Source organism: Phytophthora ramorum, assembly GCF_020800215.1.
Source record: "Phytophthora ramorum isolate Pr-102 chromosome Unknown Phyram_PR-102_s0007, whole genome shotgun sequence".
NCBI classification, from domain to species: domain Eukaryota; phylum Oomycota; class Peronosporomycetes; order Peronosporales; family Peronosporaceae; genus Phytophthora; species Phytophthora ramorum.
Window position 1 is genome coordinate 2,882,453 of NW_027150653.1, and position 27,258 is coordinate 2,909,710.

The window sequence follows — 27,258 nt, forward strand, 5'->3', positions numbered from 1 at the left end:
CAAACTGTCGCCGTCTCGCTTTCTTTGATACTTTTCCCGAGTAAAGGCATTCGTGCATGACAGGTGCCGTTAGCCATTCACCTCCGTCTCCTCAACCGAATGGCCGAATGTCTACATGCCCTCCTCCTCGTCTTCGTCTAGAAAGCCGCGCGAAGGCATAAAGCCACGAGGGCTCTTGGCAGCAGCGCGTTCCGCAGGGTGCAGCATCCGCGACCTCTCATCTTCCAAGTCGTAATCGTCGTCCATGGACTGGTCCTCCAGAGGCATGTACTCGGCCAGAATGCTGCGCACTTGGTCGCGCATGTGGCGCTGCGTACGGCGCCAGTAGACAAAGCCACCCGCAGCCACGATACCCACAAACGCAAGCATCACAACCACCAGCGACGTAAAGGAGTAACCACCATTGCCCGTGATGGCAGCCGCATTCGCGAGGCTGCCCACCTTCACGCAGTCCAAGAGGCCAACCGACGACTGGCTAGCGCACGAACAAACCTCAGGGGGGTCGTGGACGCCATAGCCTGCGCACACCATGCCCAAGATGCTGGTCGGGTCCACACGGCCACGAGCGTGCACTCCGTCCACGTACAACGCCGGCAGGCGTAGGAGCTGGAGTGCCGTCTGTTCCTTAAGTTCCTCCTCCAGCAGTGGGTTCACCTCATCCACGTTGACACCGTAGGGCTGCATGCATTCTTCCACCGCCTTGATGTCAATACTCAGCTTCTTCATCACCTTCTCGGCGCAAGATCGTTCGTGGAAAAGGTTCTCATCCTTTCCACAAGCTTCGCCAGACGCCTTTACATACTTCCACCACTTCAAACCGACACCTGGGTCCGTCTTGCTCTCGATGTTCCAGATGCACTTGCGCCGCAGGTTCTCCAGCACCACATCAGCTCCAGACGCACCCGTCGAGCGGTCGTGGAACGGGGAAGGGTCCAGCAGACAGTAGCGGCCATTATTGAGACACATGTTGCCACAGGCCGACGTACTCGGATCGCCATCATCGTGGCAGCCCACCTTGGTGCCATTGTACGACACGAAGTGCGGCGTGAAGAAGGCGCGATCGCCCAGCGCAGTGATCATCTCCTCCAAATTGGCCAGCGTCGACAGAGACTGGTCGTCCCAGGCGCTCTGCCACAGCGTCCACTCCACACGGCCATCTGGGGACGGGATGCCCCAGTCGAACTTGACCATGACGTTGCTCACGCCCTTGCTTTGCGCGATTTCGCGCTTGATGGCGTCGCCGTCGCTCTTACGAATCAGCATGCTGGGGATCGAGATGTCTCCTCCGGACTCGTCATCCGCCATGAATGGCAGCACCGTCTCGCAGAAGTCGTCACCCGTCTCCCGCAGACACTCCACGTCCGTGCACAGACACTTGTTGTCTGCGATGAGGACGGCGCGCGCGCCGGCGTGCTGGGCGCGACGCACCTTCTCCACAAAGTGGCAGTCCCCACGGTCTAGCATGAGGGCGAAGGGCGGCTCCCAGTCGCTGTTCTTGATCTCCTCACATCCAGACTCGCTCGTGTACACCAGTTGCGCCTGCAGCGAGCCCATCGAGTACGCCGGGTAGCCGAACAGCGCGTCCTTGTGCGCGTACCCGTCCTTCTTCATGAGCTTCTCTGGCAACACGATCTGCAGCTTCGTGTGGTCGCTCTAGAATCATGGAGAAACTCTATTAGACACCAGGAAAAAGAGAGAAAAGGCACGCGATCTAAGCACGGACCTCGGTAGATGGCCACTCGTCCACGTCCATGGCGCGCGCTTGCACGGCGACGGGTGTGGCGAGCGCCACCAGCGCCGCAGTGAGCAGCAGAGTCCTCGGCACGTGCATCTTCTTGTTCTTGGTCCGCCCTAAAGTCGAGTGATGTGGGGGGAAGCCTTCTTCAGGTTGGAAACGGTGTCGCCCGGCCTGAGGATGGCCGAGATCTGGACTGAATTAGGAGGGATGACCTACACTAACCCTAGATCTCTGGAAAATCCGATCTGATTCGACCAATCATGTCGCTGCATTGGATTTGACACGCACTCCTGATAGTTGAAGTGCAGCGTGTCCGCTCATGCGCACGGATTTCGATGCAAAGCTAATTTTGAAGTGCAAGCAGATAGAGCTTGGTCTGGTGCTTCATCTGGTTGAGCAGCGTCACGTGGCCCGCGCTGGCTGCTTGCTCCGCAGACTTGGCCTGCACGAGCTGCTTCTCCACCGCTTCGAGCTGCGTCTTGGTGCCCTCCGCCATGAGGTCGCTGAGCGCTAGCTGGAAGAACCGCGCTTCGACGAGTAGCTACAGGCCAACACAATGTAAGAGATCGTCAGCACTACGCAAAGCTCAAGACCCGCTACACACTTACGTGGCTGCGCTTCCACTCGTCCAGCGTCGACGTGCTGACGCTGGGGCTCTCCAAGCTGCGCACCGAGTTTTCGAGGAACTCGGCCATCGCCGCCGTCAGCGGGTCGGTGACGCTGCGGATGTAGTCCCAGCACTGTGGATATTCCCCTACGCTCGTCTCAACCTCGCTGCGTAAGGTGATCAGCTGCAGAAGCACGTTGAACACGTACTGACGTGGATCCGAGGGAATGGATGCCGAGCTCATGGGGTTGGAGACTGCATCCTGCAACGCCACCGGTGTTGGAAACCCCACACTGCTGGAGCGACTGGTGCGAGAGCTGTGCCTGCTACTACCACTGCCGCTGCTGCTATGAGACTGAAATGGTTCTTCCGCCGCTCCGGCACGAAGAATCCGCTGAAGCGGTCCTGCATGCGTGGACGAGTAAATGTCCATGCACTTAATCTCCACGTTCTGCACTAGATTGGAGAGGGCCCGAGTACTGGAAGTAGCCGCACGGCCGTGCTCGAGCATACTCGTATAAGCGTCTTCATCAATTTCCCCATATTTTAGCTGCGCCATCCAGCCGTCAACGATGCGAAGACATTTTTCACGTAACTCGACGCAGTTTGCTACAATTGCAAGCAAGATGCATACACGCGCACCAATGCGATTATCGTTGGTTGCAGCAGCAGGGGCTTCAACAGGAACAGGCGGAGTGATGTCTGCAACAAACGATGTCACCACCTTGTCAAGAAACTCGGATAGCATGTCGCGCAAGTGCTTCTCCAAGGCCTGGATAAGCTGTGCTCGAAAGTGAAAATCAATGTCACCATCAGCCAAAGCTACGGAAGAAGTCCCGCAGCCTTTTTGAGAGACTGTGCGGTCTGCAATGTCCAGCACATCCAGCAGTACTTGCCCAACGTCGTTCCAGATATCCTTCCAGCGTTGTAGGACATCGGTGGCGCAAGTTGTGAAGACCAAAGGCCGGTGTAGAAGTATCTTGGACTCAGAGGACACTGTCGACGCGCTCCGGATGACATCAAATGCCTGTCGAGCCTCTACGATTACACGCTGGACCTTTGTTCGCGGGTCGGTCGACATGATCACGGGGGTAAGCCCTGATGGATTGGGCGTCCCCAGGGCGATCTCACTCGAAAATGAGGGAAGTACCGTCACGACCGGTTCAAAATACTCAGCGAGCAGCTCCGATCGCGCAGATGAGCACACTTGCTCCAAGTACCCGAGTGTAATCGCCGTCCGGAATTTATCGCAAAAGGACTCGTTGAGTTGTTCGATGTTAGCGTTGAGCTTCGCGGCGTTGGGGCATTTCATAAGCCACCGAAGTTGACGGAAAGCTTCTGTCAAGAGCTTGAGTCGCCATGCAGTGGGTGGTGACGCATGGCGCTCCAGCAGACCGACACACTTTGACAAAATGCTCCACGCCTGCTGCTGCACTCGCTCAGCCTCGACGGATGTGATAGCATTGCTGGTCGCCGCCGCACTGCCCGCTGGCGTCTTGAATAGTTCGCAAATGAAGCCCCAAAGTCCACTACGGAAGCGGCCCGCGATGGCGACACATTCCTTCATGGTACCCTCACTTGAAATCTGGTCAGCGTCTTTCGCGTCAATCTCCGACAGCTTGCGGTCCAAATACTCGAACTGCTTCGTGAGGCAGGTAAGAATGGGCTTCTCCACCAGCCCCAGTGCTGTGAGCACATCGATCGCGCGCTTCTAGAGGATCACGACGTACAATGCCGTTTAGAACACGTTAGGTCGGAGTTTACAGCTCACCATTCGCAACGTACTTGATCTGCCACTGACGCGGACATATCTTCGAGCCGCCTGAGCAGCTCCGCATTGGCAGTCGCCGCGATCTCGTGGCCAGCAGTGACCACGCGCTTCAGCGGAGCTGCAAGATTTGCGATCTTGCCACTCTGGTGCTTCAGTCGCGCGTAGTCAACCACCAGTGTGTCATAGTCCTGAATGCGCAGACTGGCCTTCATCTTGCTCGTGAGCTCCAGAATGGGCCGGAGGCGAGATAGCACTGCGAGCGTGTGGCGAATGCGCCGCTGTTCTCTTGCGCGCTGCAGCATCACAGCCAACGATACATCTGCCACGCGGGTCAGATTCTTCATATCCCCCACTAGCGCCTCGGACTCTTGGTGGTGTGCGCTCACGTCGGAGGCCAACGCGCGAACAGACTCATGGCAGCTCAAGTACTGGTCAAAGTGCGCGCTCACGAGCGCTTTGAGCTGCGCAGTCTTGTCGGATGTGGTCTTGCGCAGCTCGGTCAGCGCGGTCTGCAGCTCTGGGAAGCTTGTGGTCTGGTTTAGCACGAGCAGTAAGATTTTCAGTGTCAGGATACCAATCATATAAGTTGGGGGAGGGGGGCCTACCGCATGCGTGGCGGCCAGATACCGCGATGCGTTAAACAGTGGGGAGGACAGGTCGGTCTCGGTCTGGTTGGTGGGCGTCGAGGATGTCACTGCCGCTGCGCGCGACTTGGCGGGGGGATCCACGCTGGGCGCCATGCTTGACGAGAAGTGGCGACACTTCGCGGGATGGCTACATCGTTAACACACGCTTTTTCAGCCAATTAACTGTGCACGACACGAGGATGGGCAAGTTGAAGTCCTCATTCTTGCCCTATCCCTGAATGGTACATTGTGCCACTCTTGTCGAGAGAGCGCATCCCCCTTATATCGCTTTTTGGAGGGAGCTAGTGGCCGGTTCATTTCCACTCGGTGGATACACCATATTTGTAACCGCAGCATTGAACTGTGTGCATGCGCTGCGCCCGACAGGCTAGCCGCGTTGGCACGCGACTGCGCTCACTCTGCGGTGTGCTCAATGGCTTCGCGCGGCGCCGTCGGTGCAGCCACCTCGCCTGTCCGTGCGCGACTCGCAGCGATCACGGCGCGCACGTACCGCGGTCTGTCGCCACGTCTTCGTCGGGCAACGCACCGGTTCTTGCCGACACGGATGGATTCAGCTCACATGGCTCAGTCAGACGCGGCTGCGCGTGCGTTTCCTCACTCTCGAGTTGCCGAGGGGTATCCCCTCGTGTTCAATTGCGGCCACTCGATCGGCAGCCTGATCCCGGCGGCCTGCGAGCTGCACGCAGCAATGCCAGCGCTGTCGTCTGAGCGGGGCTGGACAGCAAGTCGCCTTCACTCGGTGCTTCACCGAGTCTGCTTCGCGCTGCACGTTGCAGTTATCTACGCGAAAAAAAGAAGCAAGTAAACCCTGGACTCTCCCTCTGCTGACAAGCACTCCGCGCGCGAAGCAGAAGGAGTCGTGGCGCATATGGCTATCGCTGCCATCCGCATTGAGATGATACAGACTGCTGCACCTGGCAGTGAATCGCCGATGGCGACGGGGGCGCTGAAGTGACGGCGCCATTACTTGGGTAAATTTTAACCGCTCGCTGCGAACGACTCGCCATAGTCAACTTCAGTAAAAAAAGACACTGTCACAACGCGTTTCATGGTCGGTACACTGCTCAACTTCGCTTTGACGCGCTATGCTAGCGATTCATTTTTCACATTATATTCGAATATACAGGTTTTTAGAACAACTACTTGCCAGGTTTACATATTCTACGCCGCAGGTTATCAATTGATAGACGCAGGCTCGGCGCCCCCTCGCTCTGGTGAGACACTTCACTGTGCTGCCCAGAATGTGGCGCGCAGCCGTGCGAGTTTCCTCCTCGCCGAGCACGGCCCGAGGAAGGCCATTTGGAGTCTTGCGGGGACGAGGAAAACGACAGGCAGGCAGTGGAGCGTGGGCGGCTTCAGTTAACGGTGGAAGCGTTCGTCGACGGCGGCAGTAACTAGTGCATTTAGCAGGTGCAGGTCCGATTTGCCTCTACGTACACACACATTCAAAGTCCATGACGCGACGCATGGATCACTTCATGCTCGCCCGCAAACCTCAGGCGGTGGTGGTCGCCACCCCACCGTCGCCCGCCTCGGCGTCTTCCGCTTCCTCCTCCAGCCCGTGTTTTGTGTTCGAGTCGAGGTGCGAGGACCCCACGCGGGTGGACGACGACGACGACGACTGCAAGTTCGAACTCAAGCTCGGCAGCGAGATGCAGGTCCCAGTGTCCAAGAAGGCCGCGGACGTGCGCGCAAGCCCCGTGGGCGGCAGCGACTACGTGTTCGACAAGCAGGACCTCAAGTCGGCGGACACTGGGACCGGTACGAGGTTCGCCACGGGCGTCATCGAAGCCAGGATTAAAACGCTGGCATCCTATTTAAAGTCGGTCTCGGCCGGCATTCGCCGCCGTAGTATGGCCTTCGACCGCGCACGCCTCACTCAGGCGTACTACCGGAGGTCTGTGCCGACCCCGGCGGCCTTGCGTACGAAGCTGAACGTCATTGTGTCCAGGCATAGCAGTGGAGAACACCAGACGACGCTCTCGTGGGACGACATCGATGAGGAGCAGTGCCTGAGCTTTGGCGACTTGAACGAGGTCATGGCCGCGACCCCGACCTCGAGGAAACGGGGCCACCCGAGTGACATCTTCTGTGAAGCTGAAATCCGTCAGATCTGCATTCGCTGTGAGGTGCCGGACCAGTTCATTGAGCGGGTTGTTCAGATCATCAAGTCGTCGTTCGGCACCCCGGAGCTGGATGTGATCGCCCTTGAGGAGTTCATGCCAGGCAACGTCGTGGTGTTCGTGGGCATGCTTATTTTCGAGAGCATCGACTGCGGCGAAGAGTTCGTGGACCTAAGTGTTCTGCCAAGCTTCTTGAGGCATATTCAGGAGCGCTACGACGGCAACATGCCGTTCCACAACGCCACGCACGCGGCCGACGTGATGCACACGCTGTTCATGATGCTGTGGAACACTGGTCTGGGCGAGAAGATCTCCATGCACAACCAGGTGGGGGCACTTCTGGCAGCGGTGATGCACGACGTGGAGCACGTCGGCTTGACGAACGACTTCCTGATCAAGACCAGCCACCCCATTGCACAGAAATACGCTACCAAGGCCCCGATGGAGTCCAAGCACACGGACCTTGCGCTGCAGGCGGTTGTCGATCCCAAGTTCGACATCTTGTCCAAGATGGACCTGGCCCACCAAGAACAGGTGCTCGAGGTCGTTCGTGAGACCATCACATCGACAGCTCTTATTTATCAACCCGAGCTGCTCGCCGATGTGAACAACACGACGGCCGAGGAGTGGAAGATGCTTGAGGAGGAAGGCACGGTGTTGCCGCAGAGCCTGCAGGTGCGCGCGCTGCGCATCGCCATGCACGTGAGCGACATCAGCCAGACCATGAAGCCGTTCGCGAACCACCAGAAGTGGGTGTTCCGCCTCAACGACGAGCACTACAAGCAGGGCGAGCTGGACGCACGCGAACAGCGGTGCGTGAGTCCGTGGTTCTGCTTTCGCGAGTCGTGGACGTACGAGCGGTTCCTGGGCAACCAGGTGTGCTTCCTCAAGAAGTTGGCGCTCCCGGCCATCGTGGCACTTAACGGCATCCCGTGGATGGACGTGAACGAGCTCGTGAACGGCATCGAGACGAACATTGCCGAGTGGGAGAAGCAGGAGACTGCTGCGGCCCGCTAGCGCTGTATTATCGGGTATGTTTGCACGTTGGAGTATGAGAGCGGTCACTGTAGTATAATGCACACTTGCAGGAATAAATCGATACGCCACACTTCAAAGCCAACCACCATGTTGTCGTGTACATACCATGTATCACCACCACCGAGACCTACCTCGCCGTTTCGACTCGACTCGAAATTCGAGCGACGATTGCTTTCTTCGCATCGCATCTGTCCGGAGCAGCTGCCTGCGACACGCCCTGCAGAAAAAGAGGCGCTGGCCTCTCGCTTTGCCTACGCGGCGAACAAGCCCTGCTCGGCGTGAAGCGCCGAAATGCAAATGTAGCCATGTTCCCAACGGTTTTGACTAGTGCCACCGGTCGTCTGTGCTCGGACTGCTAGTGCCTTCATCGATTCTTACATCTGCGGTGACTGGAATACACCTGATACCACAGTTTCACCATCGCCTTGATCGACGCACCGCAAAAGCCAATCAACCGGCATCCCACAACTTCGACCTCGACTTTCTCGCCATGCTTGCGCTTCGCCTGAACAAGCTCGCCCGCTCCGTGGCCGCCCCGGTACGCCCCGCACTCTCTATCTCCACTTTGCATCGCATCTCCTCCGTCTGTTCTTAGCCGATGACCTCGGGAGAGGTGCGCAGGCCCTGTCCACATGCACTCATCACTAACTGACGAGTGCTTCATGACTGTCACGAACCAGCAGCACCATGCGCGCGCGCTCTCCATGCTGGAGCGCTTCACATCTTCCCCGTCGCAGGTCGAGACCGTGAGCGAAATCTGGCGTTCCGTGGGCGCCGTGTGCTTTGACGTCGACAGCACTGTGTGCGAGGACGAGGGCATCGACGTCCTGGCCGAGCACTGCGGCGCCGGTAAGGCCGTCAAGGAGTGGACCACCAAGTACGCTGGGAGGTTGAACGTTCAAGTGGTCGAGTGCTTATTCTTTGGTGTGATACAGGGCCATGGACGGCAACGTTAAGTTCGAGGACGCGCTTGCAGCCCGGCTAGAGATCATCAAGCCGTCGAGGCAAGACATCCAGGACTGCTTGAAGCAGCACCCGCCCAAATTTACGCCGGGTACGTTGCTTGATGAGCTGGTGACTTGACTGGTGCGACGTGATACTTGTGTTGACGTTACTTGACGTTTTGCGCCCGTTACAGGCATCAAAAAGCTCTTTACGACGCTACAGGACAACGGAATCGCCGTGTTCCTGGTGTCAGGCGGCTTCCGCCTCATGATTGAGCCCGTCGCGGAGGAAGTGGGCATCCCGTTGGTCAACATTTACGCCAACTCCATCTTCTTCGATGACGACGGAAACTACAGCGGGTTCGATGATGCCGAGCTCACGTCACGCGACGGTGGCAAGGCCAAGGCCATCGAAGTGTACGTTGCTCGCTTAGTGGGATTTGTGCTTTTACCTGGCACTGACAAATTGAAATGCTTTGCTACTCCCCAGCATTAAGCGGATTCATGGCTACGAGAAGATCGCGATGGTCGGCGATGGCGTCACGGACCTTCAGGCGCGCCCGCCTGCCGACCTGTTTGTCGGATTCGGAGGTGTCGTCACTCGCGATGTCGTGAAGGAGGGAGCTGATCTGTTTGTCACGGACTTCGACCACCTGACCAAGTTGCTGCAGTGAGAACAACTGAGGACCAATTGGAGCAGCAGATCCCCGTGATACGCCTTAGAAATCGCCGCCACGGGCGTTTGTTGATTGCAGCTTCACCGTTAGCATGCCAACCGTAGGCATTGTGAATCATGAACAAGCTACGCACATGGATGCGCTGTTTGTGTTGTCAAAAAAGCAAAAACGCCTCGTTCGTCTAAAAGCTAGCCATGATCTATACATTAGTCTTCCATCTCGAGGTCGCCCTCGTCGTCTCCGACATCCTCCGCGTTCTTGCTGTTCTTGAGGTCGGCGGGCGTTTTGCGCAGCGCCTTCACCCGGCGGCTCTGCATCGAGTAAATATCCTGGTGGTCCATGTGAATACGGCCCAGCTTGTCGCCCGTGAGCTCGTCGCGAGAGATGTTCTTAATCTTCTTGGGTGCGAGACCCTTGGGCTTCTTGGTGGCCATCTTGATCAAGTCGGCCGACGCGAACTTGGTGCGACGGAACTCCAGGTCGAAGCGCGGGCCCATCTCGTCCAGCTCCACGCGCGGGTGCGACTCGTCGCCCTTCTTGAAGTCTACCGAGTACGAGCGGAAGAACACTTTCTCCTTGAAGGCCGTGCACACGATCACGTGGTCGAGTCCCTTGACGTTCACACTGGGCACAATAGTGCCGCGGAACGTGTCCAGCAGCAGATTCTTGAGTTTCATAAAGGCCTCGACGCTCTCCCACTGGTCTCCAGTGAACACGAAGCACGGCTTGGAGCCGGGCGCCTTCTTGCTCTTGCACTTGAAGGCGCTGATGGCCTTAAAGTTGGAGAAGCTGAACTCCATGACGTCCAGGATGTGGCCGTCGAAGGTGCGGCCAAGCACGAGGTTGTTAGGGCGCTTCTTGGTGCTGCTGCCAATGAGGAAGAGGCTGGCGTCGTTCTTCTGCGTGAGGAACTCGACCTTGTTCTCGTCGTCGAACACGTGGATGTCGTTCTTCTTGCCCATGAACTTGGCGAAAGGCGCCTTGATCATGCGCAGGTCGCGCAGCAGCTCGTTCACCTCCTCGTTCGTCTTGTTGCCGCGCAGCACCAGCAGGTTCTTGGTGTTCTCCACGAGCTTGGGCTCCTTGGCCTTGATGGCGCGCTGCACATGGGCCTTGAGGCGCTTGGGCTTGGCCACGCTCGTGACCTTGCGGCTTTGCTTGGCCGCCTGCTTGGACACCTTCCGGTTGGCGCGCAGGGCCTGCTTGCCCGCCGTGTTCTTGATGATCTTGCCGCCGCCTGCCATCGTGCTGCCGACTGGTTATGAAGAGCAGCGGCTATTGCCCGCGCCGCTCCAGTGTTTGATTGGCCGCGTTTGATTGGTGGTGGGCGCAGATTGTATCATTAGCATTTGAAGCTAATGATACAACCCTTGCAATGCTAAATACAGCACCTGTTTCACTATCATTGGTACAGCTGCTAATCCAGGCCTGCATTTGTTTAGGAATTTAGCAACTCTGGCCAAGCAACGCGCCATCATTCTAAGCTCAATTTCAAGCTCAAAGCAAGTCGAGCTGAAGTCGAGCTTGTAGGCAAACGCGTTAGGTTGTCTTTCCTTGCTTCCGCTGTGAACATTTCGTTTTCCAAGTTTTTCTTAAACTCCTTGCAAAATGGAGAAGGTCGCATGACAGCCACAACACCTGGCGGTATCTCATCTGCATTTTACCATTCCCTTCATAACTTCGCGCTTCATGCACCTCCACGGTCAAAGCTAAAGCTGGAAGGAAAACACCGCTTGAATTCTAGCGCGTCATAGAAGTCGCCATACACATACATTTCAGGAGGGGTGTCACCTACATCATTTCATCCAATCCCAAGCACATCCTTTCTAACTGTTATGGCGACATCCGTCCCGCCCTTGATACGCTGTCACCGATCGAGGGAACAAACCAACGAGCTTTACGCCAAGCAAAGAGACGAGCAAAGGATGGCGCAGAATTTGGGCTTCGCGCGCGGCGGCACCAGCTCCTGGGCCGACGACGACGATGTGGACTTCCAGCCGCTCCCCAAGATCGCGCAGTACGTGCGTCTAACACCTCCTTCCCATAGCAGCTCATTGACGCGCGTGTCTCTCGCAGGTCCGAGCCCTCGCAGCCCATTGAGGAGGAGGAAATCCAGCATCACGAGCAGCAGCGCGACGGTAACTCGTCAATTACAACCAATTGGAGGCTTGCATAGGCTCATAGACTGACATGCATTGACACCAGAGCGTCCGCGCGGCTACCAGGACGAGCGTCGTGGGGGTCATCCAGATGACCGTCGTGGAGGTTACTCGGACGACCGTCGTGGAAGTCACTCAGACGATCGCCGTGGAGGTCACTCCGACGATCGCCGTGGGGGTTACCCTGATGACCGCCGTGGAGGCTACGGAGACCGTCGCGGAGGGTACGAGGAGCGTCGAGGAGGGTATGAAGAGCGTCGTCCGTCTCGTGAGGAGCGGCCCAAGAACCCCGTGCCGGATGTCGGTCCGTGGAAGGTGAGAGGCTACTGAGTAGGTGGGTGACTGGTCGATGATGCAGTTAACTGACGTTCTTTTGTAGCTCTTTGTGGGCAACCTGCCGTTCCGCCTGACGGAGGACGACCTGGCGGACTTCATCGGACCCCAGGGTATCAAGGACATCCGCTTCCCGCGGGACTTCGAGAACCGTCCCAAGGGCTTTGCCTACGTGGAGTTTGACGACAAGGAGGCCCTCGTGCAGGCGCTGGAGCTGGACGGCAAGAGCCTGGATGGCCGCTCGGTCAAGATGGACGTGGCGCTGGACCGCGAACGCGAGCGCAAGCCGCGCGACGCCGGCTTCTTCGAGAAACGCAACGACCGCCCTCGGTCCGTGTCTGCAGTGAATACTTGACGGATTGCAGTACTTTATTTACAAGTTTATCTTTGTTGTAATTCAGCGAGAAGAACGACACCCCCCGTGAGCGTCAGCGCCTGAGCCTACTGCCCCGCTCCACCTCTTCCGAGAAGAAGGATTCGGATGCACACAAGCCCAGCATCTTCGGCGATGCGAAGCCGCGCGATGAGTCCGCCTATCTTGAGCGGAAGAAGGCTCGCGACCTCGAGCGCAAGGCGAAGGCCAAGGAGGCGAAGGAGGCCAAGGCTAAGGCCAAGGAGGAGAGGGAGACCAAGGCTAAGGCCAAGACGGAGGCTGATGCTGCAGTGCTGCCTCGTAAGGGAAGTCGCGATGAGGGCTCCCGTGGGGGCCGTGGACGTGGCCGCGGCGAGCGTCGCCCCCTTGAGGGCGGCCGTGGCCGTGGTAAGGAAGATGCCGCTCCGGCACGGAAGTCGGAGCCTCGCCCGAAGCGTACGGAGCCTCCTACGGTACGCTTGGTGGACACAGCGATTGTAGTTTTTGGCGTTTGATCGACTCATGTTTTTTGTGTTTGCCAGACCAAGATTGCTGCCCCAGTGCCGGCGAAGACGGCCAACGTGTTTAACCTCCTGGACGAGTCCGATTCGGACTCGGATTAGAGAGATGTCTTGGCTACCTTGTGCAAGTGCAGTCACTGCCGTACTGGGCAAGGGTAGCCATAGTCTTGCGAACCCACAGCTTAGTTAGCTTCGCTACGTCGCGTCAGTTCTATCGATCGCTGCGTATAGCTTAGTGTTATCATCCGATGAAGACACCATAGTTCACAACCGAAGATGGTCCGATTCTCTATGCACACAAACTTTCATAGCATGAACTCCTGATACATCTCGTTGTCCGTCTCCTCGTGGAAAACGTACGCCAACTGGTTGAGGAAAGTCTGGAAGCGCTCATGGTCCTCTTCTTCAACCTGGAAGCCCACTAGTACCCGACCAACATCGGCACCATGGTTCCGGTAGTGGAACAGACTGATGTTCCACGAGCTCTGCAGCGCCTCCAAGAACGTGGCCAGAGCGCGTGGGCGGTCCGGGAACTCGAAGCGATATAGCCGCTCGTTTTGCACGTCACCACGAGCCCTGCCGCCAGCAAGGTATCGCGTGTGAACCTTGGCCAACTCGTTGTCCGACAGATCCAGCACCTGGTACGCGCCACCGCGTGCGAATCCCAGCGGCGACTCCTCCTCCTGCAACTCGCGGATGGCAGCATCTGCGTGCTCGGCACTAGGCGAGTGGAATGACAAGTGCACGCGCGCTTTCTGGGCGTCAGCGTAGCGGTAGCTGAACTCGGTGATGCGAACGCCCACAGCATCGAGCCGACGGTTGAGGCGCAGGAAGGCACCCGCGTTCTCATCAATCTCCACGGCAAGCAGGCGCTCGTGCGAGTCCGCGCGCTCGGACACGAAGCGCAGACGGGCAAAGTCAATGTTGGCGCCGGACGTGACGGCGACGAACTGACAGCCGGATAGCCCCCTTGTCTTCGCGTACTGCGTCATTCCAGCAATCGACAGCACACCTGCCGGCTCGAGAATCGCGCGTGTGTCATTGAAACCGGCCTTGATCGCCGCGCAGATCTCGTCCGTCGAGACCGTCACCATCTCGTCCACGTATTCAGCACACACGCGGAAGGTCTCGTCACCCACGCGCTTGACGGCCGCGCCGTCCGCGAACAGTCCGACGTGGTCGAGCTCTACCACTTTTCCAGCGGCGAGCGATGCCGTCATACCCGCGGCGTCCGCCGCCTCCACGCCAATGATCTTCACACTGGGGCGGATCTGCTTGACCCACGCCGCGATGCCCGCGAGTATGCCGCCACCTCCCGACGGCACGAAAATGGCGTCCAGCTTCTCTCCAGAGCCGCTGGTCTGCTGCAAAATCTCCATGCCAACAGTTCCCTGTCCGGCGATCACGTACGGGTCGTCAAAGGGCAACAGCATCGTGAGCTTCTCCTCCTGCACGAGTCTGCGCGCCTCCGCGGCCGCGTCGTCGAACGACTTGCCGTGCAGCACAATGTCCACGAATTCTCCGCCGTGGTGGCGCACGGCGTTCACCTTGATGTCGGGCGTGGCCAGCGGCATGACGACCTTGGCGCGCACGCCGAGCTGGCGCGCCGACAGCGCCACGCCCTGCGCGTGGTTGCCGGCCGAGCAGCACACGCAGCCGGCCTCCTTCTCCGCGGCCGAGAGGCTGGCCATCTTGTTGTACGCGCCGCGGATCTTGAAGCTAAAGACGGGCTGCAGGTCCTCGCGCTTGAGCAGCACGCGGTTCTGCAGCGCGTGCGACAGCGCCGGCGCCTCCTGCAGCGGCGTCTGCTCCGCCACGTCGTACACGCGCGACTCGAGGATCATGCGGCGGTAGTTGGGCGGAGATTGCGTGGACGCGCGGCGCGCGGTGGCGCCCAGGCAGCGCAGGCTCGAGCGGCGCAGCATGCCAGGATCGATATTAGGAATGACACTGGAGACCGTCGACGCACGTTAGGCAAAGTGCTGTTTGCGCATTTGGTATTTTTCTTGTGGAGACGCAAAGTTGTAGAGTAAATTTATCGCAAAGTTGTAGAGTGGTGTATGTAAACTTTGCTGTCATTCTTTGATGTTGAAGTGAGTATTTTTCTAGCGAGGCATCACCGTGGGGGACGAGCTGGAGATGGATGCTGTCCAGACGGAGAGCTGTCCGTCCTGCGTGCCTGTGAAGAGTTTGCGCTTGTCGGGCGTGACGCAGACGGCGGTGATGGCGCTGCTTGGTGCCACTTTGTGGCGTCCCTGCAGCTCGATGACCCAGTCATCTTTTCGACGAGGCTGGGCATTCTGGTCCCGACCACCAGCTTGCGAGTACGCCCAGACGCACAGCGTCCCGTCGGCGTGGCCAGTCACGACGTGTTTCTCGGCGCTCCACTCGCATGCTTCCCCGCGGTTCACTGCCAGTGACGTGATGAAGACTGGCGAGAGCGCGTTTGGGTCCTGGAACACCACGACGCTGTCATCCAAACGTACGCGGAGCACTCCATTGACGTTGTACACGCCGAACGTCGCACCTGCTGCCACGATGATGTCGCCCGCCACCTCGTTGATGCAAATTGCCGCGATGCCTTTTGCGTTGCCACTAGTACCATCGTCTTGACCGCAGATGGGTGGCAGCTGACGGATGAATCGGCGTCGATTTAGGTCCCAGAGCACAGCCACGCCGCCAGCACAACCGCTCACAAGAATGCTGTACGCTCGACTGGCTTGCAGCGCCGTTATGCGTTGGTGGTGGGCAGGTGAGACGATCGACCCCATCAACGTAAGCGATCTCGTACTGGATGTCCCCATGGTTGTGTACGTGCGCCTGCGATGAGGTGCACTCAAAGACGAGGCAGCCGCCAGCGATGTTGCAACTGCTGCAGCCGAGGACGAGGCAGCCGCCGCGGAAGACGACCCTGAAGCTGCTGCAATAGAGGCGGCCAAGGAGCGCCGAGTCGAATTGAAGCGCCACATCCGTAGCACCGGCAAACCTGGGCTGCTCGTGATCACAATGCGGCCATCAGTAGTGATCGTGGCTACATCGATTTCCACATCCAACTCCAAGCACGCAACCACCTTCGAGTCACCCCCATGGCCCCCGATCTCCGCAGAACCGGTCGAAATTACCTTCACCGAGCGGTCCTGGAACCCCCACGCAAGGTATTCGCTGTTGCGCGGCGGAATCAAGAGGCATTTCGGCCCCATTGCCACCACCTTTTCCTCTCGCCCAACTCCGCCGATGGTCCACGCGATATCTTGAATGCTGGCACTGCTACCTGAATTCAGGCAAGAGAATTGATGCCCGCGTCGATAGAATGCAAGGAGAGGATTAACAGGGACCAGTCGTCGCGGCTCTTGCTGTAGCAGCGCCGAATTCTCCAGAACAGGAGTGAGTATCGCTTCGGTCCCGCCGACAAAAGTACCGCTAAGCCCTGGCCCGCTCGAGAGGATAGTTTGCATCCGTGTAATGAGTTCCCCTCCCTCCAGAAAAGAATTCGCAAGGGCAGCGCGAGCAGTCACGGGGGAAGTAGCCATCCGCTTGTCGGCCACTTTCGCAGACAGGCTTGCTCCACTTTCGGTTGGTACGTTGGACCCACTTTGAGCATTGTTGGCACCTGACAACAGCCCCACTGAGCTGGCGAAAAGCGAACTATTCGTTGAGGTGGTGCTGCTCACGGAGACAGTTGCACGCGCCGGGTGTGGGGTCCGGAAAAGTTGAGATGGCGTTTGGCCAAACTCCGTGATCTGATCTAGAATCGCGCGCTTGGTCGAGGGGTCCGTGATTGCATCGAGGTCCACTGATCCTTCATACGTGAGGTGATAAAACACGTTACAGGCTTCAACCGCTTCTTGGCCCTGCTGCTTATAACCGAATATCAAATCGATCCAATGGTGCAGATTCGCCGATACGTAGGAACTTTCGAGTGCTGCACGGTTCAATCGCACAAACTCGCTTGGCGAGCCGTTAGCCCATGGAGGGAGCTCCACATCACCTACAACGACGCCTGTCTGGCTCGTACCAAACGCGCACTCGTTCACGTTTTCAAGAAATTCTGGCAAGTAGAAGAACTCGGGGGTGAGTTCTTTCACGTCTTGAGTGCCGTTTTGAGCCCCTTCAAACCCTGCAGCACTCTTCCAAGCGCCGCCAATACTCGTGAACAATCTGTCTGCATGATCGAACTTTCCACCATGTAGACGCCGAAAGTGCGACGTGAACGGCTCGAGTCGCATAAGGTAGTGCAGTGTAATGGCTGCAGACGAGTAGTGCGTACCATAATGAAACGGACGCGAGCTTAGCGGATGATCAATCTCACCATCGTCGTCAGCACCACCCACGGATTCTAACAATCCTTCGTAGCGAGCTCGAAATTCTTCTTCACGCCGAAGGGCCCCCATGGGTTTGCTCAAATCTCGATACATATCTGGATCATTAACGTCCAGGACCTCCGAGTCGTAATCAGCCAGGATCCACGGAAACACGGGATATTGCGTTAGGTCATTGTAAGACCTCCCAGCAAGCGTGTTCAGATGCATGAGGTAGGCGAAATTGGATATATCTCCTTGAACCCAGCGCTCCGTCATGGTGTTGCGTAATAGTTTGCGCAGTTGTGAATATAAATCACCTCGCCCCGACACACCATCGAGGCCACTGGCAGCTCCTTGAACGTTCGGACATTTGTTCAAGAGCGCATGAAATACGTGCTCACGCTGTTCAGACGACTCCAAGGTAACCTGCAACAAATGGAGACTTTTAGTAAACGCTTGAAGTGCCAACAACAATTGACTAGTACGTCGAAGCACTATATGTACAGAAGACACGAACGTACCAAATAGTTTCTGCCGTCATTAGCAAAAATCTCGAGGGCAACGTGTCGTAGTTGATATCTTCGCTTGTGTAGCTCTGTAATGTCGTCATAGCCCCAAAATCTGCACTGGTGAATGTTTTTTGACCTCGACACAGGTGTCTGAGTCTGTTGGGGAGATTGCTGAAGCCGCCAGCTTAATCGACGCTCCAACAATGTTGTGGACCCTCGTGGAACCTCTGTCACGCGAATCTGCGAGGTTTGCCGAGCATAATCACTGCCAATACCACCCTGCGGTGGGGTAGTATGCTGACTCAGCCGCTGGTAGTTGTCGATGATATATATATGGTCATTGCAAAGCAAAAACACACCCGGACAGGAATCTGTGCCATCAATTCGCAAACAATCGTAGATATCGGTGATCTCGTCACCCGGCATTAAGAGCGGTCGCAGTTTTTCGTCAACACTTTCTTCCAACCACACGTTGCTAGAACTGGTTGTAACTTCAGAAGTAGTGGAGCCCTCTACGATATCGGAATCACCAGCCTTCTCCTCTGCATCGTCGGCACTCTCATCATGATCAACGATACTCTCCTGGCGGGCTGACAGCCGACTGAACCGAAAACTCTCGTGTCGGGATGCTCGCCGCTCACTCTTCACATACTTGTTGAATAAAGCTTCGAATGATCCCTTGTGGAGTCGCTCCGTTGTGCTAAGAACAGCAGACGACGACGCACTTGTGGCAAATGCTCTCTTCATAGCCGGATGCTGATTGTTTCCTGCCACACTTTCATCAGATGTTTGCCGCGTGATACGATGCTTGGTAGTCACACGTCCAGACCTCTCACGAGAACCTGTGGCACTTAACTCCACATCCGAGTCCGAGTAACGACGATGCGGAAGTTCTGAGGTATTCACATCATCGTTATCCCTTGAGCCAGTTGTCGCTTCATTCCTAACTCCATATAATCTCGACGGCGATGATTGTTGGCCTCGCAGACTGTGCATACTCTCCGAAGGCTGGATTATTCGCGAGAGCCGTTTTCGCATTCGGTACGGGCCTTCTGTAAAATCTAACCGCCAAGAGTGGTGCTGATGAGATCGCGAGCCAAATTCATACCTGCTTTGGTTTGCAATCTCCGTCATGAGTATGGGATCACAAGTGGTGACCGCTGCGGCTTTATCGGCCCTTTCCTCCTTACTGTTCACTACAGGTGGTCCAAACATGTTTTGTTGAAATTCTCGCTGTAAGTGTCCCCGTTGGCGTACGATAAACTTTTGACGGTCCACGCGGTCTTGTTTCCACTTGAGCAGACGACGAAACTCACTTTGCTGTGCACGTAACAACGACTCGACGTATTCGTTCTCCATCGATACAAACCAGTCGTACCGCGCATCAAACTGTTTCTCGTACTTGGCTTTGCGATGTGACGCCTTCTTGTGGTAAGCCGCCCACACCTCGTGCACAGTTTCCTTTGTCTCCAGCAGTGTGTTGATGAATATGCGATCCAAGTTATTCTCTAGTTCCTTTAAGGGTGGACCTACAAGCTCCAGCCACTTGGAAAACTTGATAAAGGGTGGAGACTGCACAATGCACCCCTCTGTAGGATTGTTTGATATTCTACTGCATTCCAACAACACATCGAAGCCATTCTTCATCAAGTTTACCGAATATGGTGGCGCCCCCGTTTTTCGTATCTCGACAGTCAGTAATTCAGTTGTACATGCCCGCTGACAGATCATGAGATCTATCCAAAGGTGTGCTGCCGCCTCTTGAAGTGATGGTGAACTCGAGTCAGACAGAAGTTGAAGTAGGTACCGGCACAAACATGAAACAAATGTTATGTCTTGGTTGGGTTGTGAACCGAGAACAACTTCGCGGTGCGTATGAATCTGCTGCAGCATGGCTTCGAGCTCCTCGTCTCCAACTTCAGCGCCTCTGCCGTGAAAAACGTGCAAAATCACGGCATTTAGCGCTTTGTACAGCTCCGACAGTAAGTTTTCAACATCTGCAGAGCGGGACATATTCATTCGACCCATCAACTGTCGAAATGGACGTCGCGTTTTCCCTTTGTTTAGCTTTTCAGAAAGCATTTCTCCAAATGATGAAGGCGAAGGGGCCGCGAGTGAAAAAGAACTACTCCCGTCAATACCAGCAAGCCCGACAGTCGTTCCACTCAGTACAAAAAGAACCAGCTCTAGTAACCGAGACGGACCACCAAGGAAATGTGCTCGTCCACAGCAAGCAAATGCTGGCGGGCAACCATCGCCATGTTGTGCTCTTTGCCAACTGTGCATCTTGTCAACTACAAATTTCACAAACTCGCGCACATTTTCTCCAAAGTGCTTGTGCTTCACCAAAATATCGTCATCGTCAAACTTTGCTCGTATGTGATCAAGAAGACCCATCACGACAAGGCTCTGGAAACGTAAGAGAAGCCCACTATGTAAAGGAGGAAGCACGACTGATGAGCTCACCGTGCCATTCACATAGTCTTCGACAAGATCATGGCCGTTTGGAGCGTCCAGTAGAAATTTCATCAGCAGCGCAATTAACAGTCGCAGGCCACGCGCTGCAACCGTATGGTGCAAAAATGGGTCACTTCCGTTTGAGTCCGCTGCTGCCGCCTCCTCTGCCAGCTCTGCTCGACCTACATCCACGCTATAATCAGTCACGACAACTTGTTTGTCCTGCAAAACTTGAATAATGTGTTCACGTGGATACGGATAGTGCACGACTAAGTAAGCTCTCGCGGCCGCGCAAATCAACCGTGTCAACTCCTCCATGAACTCCAGCCGCATTTTCTCACTTCCCGACAAAAACAAGGCGTGCAAACTTGGCATACTTTCGAAAATGTGCTGCAGAAAGTCGAGAACTTCAAGATGATAGATGTCGGTTTGATCGAGCAAAGTTGGCGGCACTGTTGTAGAAGGTTTCACGCCATCTTGCTCCATTTTGATGCCAGGGAAATGTTCTTGACTCATCGCAGTAGATGTTGACTCATCTGTGGAGGGCTCCCCAGTGGTACTCACCATGGCCACAGGATCGTTGAAGTGGCGGCGGAGCAATATCATAATTACAATCAAAATACTGGAATTCACGATACGATCTCGCTGGACGTTCACTTCAAAATCCTTGTCGAGGTATTCATTGTCAAGTCGAATTTCATGAGGTATGCCATCGATCGGTGGCCCCAAGAGCGCACTGAATAGAGCGTACCACATCTTCTCGAAGGGGAAATGCATCACGTTTGAATTCACCGCGACATTGCTGAAAACCGCGTGATTACACGGTAAACCCTGAGCCAACAAGCGATAGTACCCCTCTTTCTTGAAAACATTTTCGTATCGTGGATTTCCAAGCAGCGTGCACAGCAGTCTCAGCGCTGCAATAACTGTTGATGGAGTAATACCAAATGAAAATTCGGTCTCGTCACCTGGAAATAGGAAATATTCAATCCAGCGTAGACCCAGATACTTACGGAAACCTGTCAGTCGAGTCGCGCTTGGTAATTGCATTCGTGAAGCTCCAGCACCACTCGTGTTACTTGATGCAGCAGCCATTTTGACTGCATTGCTAACACCCAACTCTATTACTGAGCTGTCCGGATCATCTTGGTAATCTTTGCTTTCCTTTATATCCAGTTTTTGCACCGCCTTCAAGAGTGTTTCCAATAGAAGCTCCTGGATCTTGGCTTGATGCGAGATTAAATGTGCATTTACCCACTTTGTAGGGCCAGGCTTCAATTCTGATACCTTTTGCCCTTGCTGTACGTTCCAACAATTACGATCTATTCTTTGAGAGCCCCTGGGACTTAGGCACAGTCTAGCTGTAGGACTCGCAAGGGTATGCGCTTTAAAACGAGCACCATCTTCATCGCTTGCGTTGCGCCTTTCATCGTCTTCTTCCACAATGATTTCTTCTTCGGCAGCTTCTCCCCTGTAGTGGCCAAAGCGTGGAGACAACGTGGCTGCAAGGAAGCTCGTTACGTCTGCAAAATTTGATTCCACAGTTGACTCACGATTGGGGCTCGTCAAGCAAACCAATATTACGTCTACAATAACTCGTAGAAGATCGACCGTGACGGTTGCATCCATTAGAACGTAAAGTAACTGCCGGATGAAGCTCATTGATTGCAGCTGTGCTCGATTTCGTTCACGAATCGCCTCGTCGTCAGCAGCCAAGCACGAGTAAAGTGTTGAAAAGAGTACCTTTGCAGTATCCACACCAGGCGCCTTCTGCCAGAGTGAGTAGTCCAGAACAAAGTACTGCAACGCTTGCACATTACGGATCGCACTGTCCGGGGAAATTTGAGCTATCGTTTCCAATTGCCGTTCTGGCTTCTCTAGCTCGATTTCCACACCAACAATACGAAAAATAATCTGTAGGCATGTGGTGTTTAAAAACGATGCCTTCTTGTGTAGAAGATAGTTCACAACGCCATAGCCATGATCATACTCCATCGCTGCCAGATTGCGCGAGTCACCTTGCATGAAAAGCCAGAGTAGACTGAGAGCCAACTCCACTTCCTCGTCTGTCGAAGCTTCGTCTAGCAGCCCGTACGCAATTTGACACCCAGAGCTACTGATGTCGAACATGGCAGATGCCATTGTCGCGGCCTCACACAGCACAGTCCCTCCCATGAGATGCCCACTTGGACGACCATCAAGCCTACTGTTGGGAATAATCAGCAACTCGTTCGCTACTCCATTTCTGGCTGAGTATGCCACGACAATCCTTTCAGACGGGACGGGAAGATGGATCAATGGCACAGCGCTAGGAATGCGAGAAAAGACGTTAGCACTTAACTTGATATCCTGGACGATAGCTGCAGCCGTACTCGATGCAGCTGAAGCAAGCGATAAACTCCGGCGGAGAAGCTTGTTACGCCCACTACGCTCAACATCGACGGAATCGATAAGCGACCGAACAGGGTCCCACATGTATGAATCAAGCACCTCCATGTTCGTTATGCTCAGATGATCAAATGTAGCCGCGATTTCGTTGTTTCCAGCAGCGCCGAAGAATAGCCGGTCGTAGGATGGCCCCGCTGCGAACACGGCATTAACCACTGGCGCCGAAACTGGTAGGTCAAGCAAGTAAAATGGCCCTACCATCCATCTCACACTGGAACACCGACGAGCCTGAGATGGCACGCCTACCAGCCCACTTAGTGGCTGGCTGCCCGAGATGCTGGACGGATATGAAATCTTTACATTTTCCTGCAAAATCCCATTCAAGTAGCAGGAAACCATGCTGGACTGGAAGCGCTGCTTAGCATGAGTGAAAACGACGTGATGCCATTGCCTCGTCTTGATTGGCGTATGCGAAAATTGGTAGACTGAGGCGCGGTTTGAGCTCGTTCGCATGTAAAGCTTCCCTCCTTTTAGAAACGCTTCACTAACCGACTTGCCGTCGCTTGAGCGAAGTCGAAAGAGATAGAACATTGGTGGATTGCAAACGACGCACTCACCGCCACTGTTCAGAAGCGCCTCAACACATCCTCGGCACGCTCGGTGGGAACATTTCAATACATACTCGTCCTGCACTTTTCCGCGGCAATGAATGCACGTGTTCGACATAAAACACTCTCGGTATAGCTTCTCACGCTCCTCTTTTCGTTCAAACGAATCCACTCGAAACCATACCATGACCGAGTATCCATCGGGTGGAGGCCAAACTTTAGAGTTATGTGAAAAAGTTGATAAAGATGGCGCAGATGTACCAGGCTCGATTGAAGACGCAGACCTGGCATTGATATCGGGGATTTGAAGACATCCGAATCCTTCCCTTGATACGTCAAACTCAATGGCAGGCGCTCCCTGTGTGTGATCAAATGTAGCCGAAGTCAACTTCAACAACAGTCTCATCAAAGTCGGAATGGGGGTTGCAGGTGCCTCCTTCGCCAAAACGGGGGTGCTCTCCTTTGTTGTTCGAGAATCCATAGTTTTTTGCACTCTCGACTTCAATCGCGACAAATGTTCCGCCTTCCTCCATTTTGTAGACTGTCGTCGCCGATCGCGGCACAAAGACATCAGCATTTTAACCCAGTAGTTTGCCGCTGATAGAGAAACACTAGCAAGAGCGACGTTTTCTACAAGAGAAACAGCGAGTTCATGAAACGGGTTGCTTTCCCACAGCAGTGCTTGTGAAAGCAAGCTTTCGTTCGACTCGAATAATCCTTTGGTGTTGCGAGATGCTGCCGTAAAGGATTTCAGCAAGATCTCTAAAATATTAGCAGACGCCAGGCGATATGAGTTCCCGGGGCTGAATCAGCACACAAGTGTCAGTTATACACCAGAGAATCGAATCAGCAAACACATGGGCAGTGAAAGCAGCTTTCACGTACACTGTCGAAATACGTATGAGGACGCCCATCAGTTGTCGTGTAGAATTCATATCGAGCTCTCCAGCCCAAAGACTCATAAGCTGGATCGCAACAGCAAACAATTGAGGGTAGCGCAAAGCAGCCGAGCAACATCCATCTATCGGCAGTGTCGAGGGTGAAGAAACGTTTCCGCCAAGACAAGTCATCTCATAATCTCCCACTGAAAAACCAATACAGTAACAAACACAAAAAAAGACGAGTGCATCTGCTTCCAAAACGTCACCACCGCTTGCAGTTTTGGAAGCATTCCTTGCTACGGATCCATTTTTGTAGTGCGAGAGTAAGCTACCGATTAAGTCACCAAAGGTACCGAACGAAATTGAGCTGGAATAACAAAATGGTGAGTGTGAGAAGCAGGACGGAGTACTACTCAAGAAATCGTAAGCGATGCATACCTGAGAAATTGTCGCTCCGCTTCCTTGTTAGTCGTAACAAGAGAAAAAATCGACTGCAGCGACAACACCATTGCAGAGCGAGCGTTGTCATCATCGACGTCGTTAATAGCGCCAGCAGTAACCTCCCACTTCTTTGCCACCGCACACAACGTTCCAAGCAGCGATAAAATGATATCGCAATCCAACAAAGCATCGAAAACTCGACCTCGCTCCGGCGCTTCGCATAAAGAGAAACTTTGCTCACTGCGACGAGCTCCGTACTGCAGTGAACTCGCCACAGATGAATTGTTGGAACACACTAGTGACTCGAGATACGCAAGTGCTCCTTGCAATACGGCCAGATTTCCTGGAAATGCTAGCGTGACTTCTCCATCCTCCGGGAAGTAGACTGCCAGTGTTACGTAGCGAATAGCTTGCAAAAGGCTGTTGACTACGTTGCGGAGAACTTCATCGCCACGATGCAAATCCAACGATAGCCGGACGATGGATCCCCATAATGTAAGACCCTCCGGCTGAAAAGAAATATTTCCAATCAATTCGCAAACGCACTCGAGCATGGGTAATCCGCACAGCGTACGCTCAAAGTACTGCTCCTGCATAGTGATAGTATCACCGTGGACTCCATCAGCAAACAGTTTCATGATGTCGACGAGAACAAGGTAATCCGTTCGCCCCATCGCACTACGGCGCGGACCGCACCGCCGTGCTCTTTGATGGCAATGTGGTGCCAACAAAGAGACGATTGCATTTTCATTAGCGTAAGCCGGATCGCTAAACGTATCATCTGGATGACCACCACCGACTGCCCGTGTTGGATATTCCACCCTGATTTGGGTTGACGCTGCATCGGAGCAAATAGTGTGTGTCTGATCGAGAAAGAGCGCCACCAGTGTACTCACAAGACCAACTGAGCGAAATACTTCGTGGTATGCGTCGTCAAACCGAAGCAAATTCGCACCGAACGCGAGCAGAGCATGAATGGAGCGTCTTTGAAATGTATCCTGTTTGGCAAAAGCTAAGTTAACGGTTGGTATCTAGCATACGTCGAACGTTTCACACCACCTTTTCGAACTGACCTTCCGGATGAATGCGTTGATAGCAGCAAGTTCGGTGAATGGAATTACCTTCGCTTCAATGGCAATCGCAGAGAGCACTGACAGAACGGTATGCTGTGCCATCTCCGAATAGTCATCAAGCTGCTCGATGATCCGCGTTATAACGTTGCTTTTCTGTGCAGAACCAACAATTAATCTTTCCCTCAGAGGCCAAACTTCACGAGATATGCAACACGTACGCTCACAAACTCGTAGTCGAATCGATACGTCACGACTATCTGGCAAAGCTTCTCAAGAAAATGGCACTCAAGCCGCTCACGGTCGCCTCGCAATACCTCACAGACGTGGTCTTCACTCTTGTGCTCTTCCTCAAACTTTGTTTTACCATGTAGATACGTGAGTATGTCTGAAAGCAACCCAAACGCCTCCGCGTTAAACAGAGACTGTCCGACAACGGAAGGCGTCGCATCAAAAGCCAGCCTGAACGCCTTGTTCTGGTGAATATCGCTTCTTGGGAGTGGGCTTTCATTCCCCGATAAGCACAGCTCTGCAACAGCATCAGCCAGGTCTTGGTCATCTTGGCGAAAAGATGCTAGAGACGCTGATGCCACATCTTCTTTGCCGATTGCTCGTTGTCGGGATTCAAACATCTGTATAAACATAGCCAGAATCTTGTGTCGCTGTCGGTCCGTGTGCATCTGTCTGTGCAAGTCGGACAGACCCACAACAGTTGCACTTCTCAACGACAGCGCCGTGACCAGTACAGCCTTCGCTAGCACGCCCGTTCCGTTGGCATTATGTATCAAATCAATAAGGCAACGCTCCTCATACAATTGCTTCACCATCGATCTCCACCTGTTCGGCTGTAAACTCTGGACCAGAGCCTCCACTACCTGACCCAATGCCACACAAAGATAATTGTCACGTCCCCATCCAGCAACCCAATGCAAAATAACTGAATACCTTCACGACGGACATCTGCTGTCTCTGCTCCTGGAAAGCCAAGTGAAAAATCCGATGCAAAGTGCTGGACTCGTTCAGCTCCTGCACAGCTTCAGGCGACGTCACCAGCACCGCCAACACGTCCAGCATCAGCTCCACCAACTCTCCAGCACCAGCTGCATCTGCACCACTGAGCGCCTTCACCACCTTAACAAAAGTCGACGGGATTCTCTCCCCAACCAGCAGAAGAGCTTGGGCCTTGTCCCCCTTGACCAGTAGAACCTTGAGAATCTGCAGCAATTGCAGCACTTGGTTCCTCTCCTCTGACTCAGCAGCCAATAGGAACGTGGCGTCTGCATTGCCGTCCAGCCTCCCACCATTGAACAGCTCCAGGGCGCGACTGAAGCTGCCACGCAGCCTCTGGGCGCTCACACTGACGAGAGTGTTGGCCTCTCGCTCGTTCAGCAGCTTATTGTCGTCCGAGGAGTTCACCAGGGCGTCACGGAGAAAGATCAGCGCTTGTTGTCGCTCGTCCTCGCGCACAGACGTCGCGAAAGCCGCCACTTTGGCGTGCAGCGCGTCGCTCCCGACTGTGACTCGTTTCTCGGCCGGTTCTGCGCCATTTCGCGCCGTAGAAGCCTTGGTGGATGCAGAAGCAGCTCGTCTAGGAGATAGATTAGGCGATGCGGCGGCTGTCGCACTCTCGGATGAGCTGGACGCCGAGGGGCTGCGCACCCGCCGCTGGAAGATGCGCTTCATGTCTTCAAGG

The 27,258-nt window shown here is 54.9% G+C and overlaps 9 protein-coding genes across 9 annotated transcripts; 3 read left to right on the forward strand and 6 right to left on the reverse strand.

Annotated features, from left to right (window-relative positions):
* Positions 1-111: 111 nt before the first annotated feature.
* KRP23_8918 (Vacuolar-sorting receptor 1) lies at positions 112-1,831 on the reverse strand (the record flags this gene model as incomplete). Its single annotated transcript, XM_067894420.1, has 2 exons — positions 112-1,653; positions 1,724-1,831. The coding sequence occupies 2 exons, from the start codon at positions 1,829-1,831 to the stop codon at positions 112-114; spliced, it is 1,650 nt and encodes a 549-aa protein (XP_067743856.1).
* Positions 1,832-2,081: 250 nt separating this feature from the next.
* KRP23_8919 (Exocyst complex component 2) lies at positions 2,082-4,856 on the reverse strand (the record flags this gene model as incomplete). The annotated part of the gene is made up of 4 exons (XM_067894421.1): positions 2,082-2,279; positions 2,347-4,056; positions 4,131-4,649; positions 4,722-4,856. The coding sequence occupies 4 exons, from the start codon at positions 4,854-4,856 to the stop codon at positions 2,082-2,084; spliced, it is 2,562 nt and encodes an 853-aa protein (XP_067743857.1).
* A 1,361-nt stretch (positions 4,857-6,217) lies between these two features.
* On the forward strand, positions 6,218-7,903 carry KRP23_8920 (cAMP-specific 3',5'-cyclic phosphodiesterase; the record flags this gene model as incomplete). The annotated part of the gene is made up of 1 exon (XM_067894422.1): positions 6,218-7,903. One exon carries the CDS (start codon positions 6,218-6,220, stop codon positions 7,901-7,903), a length of 1,686 nt encoding a protein of 561 aa, XP_067743858.1.
* Positions 7,904-8,414: 511 nt separating this feature from the next.
* KRP23_8921 (Phosphoserine phosphatase, chloroplastic) lies at positions 8,415-9,542 on the forward strand (the record flags this gene model as incomplete). The annotated part of the gene is made up of 5 exons (XM_067894423.1): positions 8,415-8,462; positions 8,608-8,801; positions 8,860-8,978; positions 9,063-9,285; positions 9,359-9,542. The coding sequence occupies 5 exons, from the start codon at positions 8,415-8,417 to the stop codon at positions 9,540-9,542; spliced, it is 768 nt and encodes a 255-aa protein (XP_067743859.1).
* Positions 9,543-9,751: 209 nt separating this feature from the next.
* KRP23_8922 (Ribosome production factor 2-like protein) lies at positions 9,752-10,789 on the reverse strand (the record flags this gene model as incomplete). The annotated part of the gene is made up of 1 exon (XM_067894426.1): positions 9,752-10,789. One exon carries the CDS (start codon positions 10,787-10,789, stop codon positions 9,752-9,754), a length of 1,038 nt encoding a protein of 345 aa, XP_067743860.1.
* A 681-nt stretch (positions 10,790-11,470) lies between these two features.
* KRP23_8923 (putative RNA-binding protein sce3) lies at positions 11,471-13,012 on the forward strand (the record flags this gene model as incomplete). The annotated part of the gene is made up of 6 exons (XM_067894427.1): positions 11,471-11,562; positions 11,622-11,683; positions 11,751-12,019; positions 12,084-12,367; positions 12,439-12,862; positions 12,932-13,012. 6 exons carry the CDS (start codon positions 11,471-11,473, stop codon positions 13,010-13,012), a joined length of 1,212 nt encoding a protein of 403 aa, XP_067743861.1.
* Positions 13,013-13,215: 203 nt separating this feature from the next.
* KRP23_8924 (L-threonine dehydratase biosynthetic IlvA) lies at positions 13,216-14,835 on the reverse strand (the record flags this gene model as incomplete). Its single annotated transcript, XM_067894428.1, has 1 exon — positions 13,216-14,835. The coding sequence occupies one exon, from the start codon at positions 14,833-14,835 to the stop codon at positions 13,216-13,218; it is 1,620 nt and encodes a 539-aa protein (XP_067743862.1).
* Positions 14,836-15,015: 180 nt separating this feature from the next.
* On the reverse strand, positions 15,016-22,352 carry KRP23_8925 (BEACH domain-containing protein lvsA; the record flags this gene model as incomplete). The annotated part of the gene is made up of 5 exons (XM_067894429.1): positions 15,016-17,637; positions 17,733-18,613; positions 19,037-19,235; positions 20,187-20,933; positions 21,921-22,352. The coding sequence occupies 5 exons, from the start codon at positions 22,350-22,352 to the stop codon at positions 15,016-15,018; spliced, it is 4,881 nt and encodes a 1,626-aa protein (XP_067743863.1).
* Positions 22,353-23,943: 1,591 nt separating this feature from the next.
* On the reverse strand, positions 23,944-27,248 carry KRP23_8926 (uncharacterized protein; the record flags this gene model as incomplete). The annotated part of the gene is made up of 7 exons (XM_067894430.1): positions 23,944-23,976; positions 24,059-24,138; positions 24,387-24,421; positions 24,493-24,623; positions 25,617-25,721; positions 25,787-26,440; positions 26,511-27,248. 7 exons carry the CDS (start codon positions 27,246-27,248, stop codon positions 23,944-23,946), a joined length of 1,776 nt encoding a protein of 591 aa, XP_067743864.1.
* Positions 27,249-27,258: the final 10 nt, after the last annotated feature.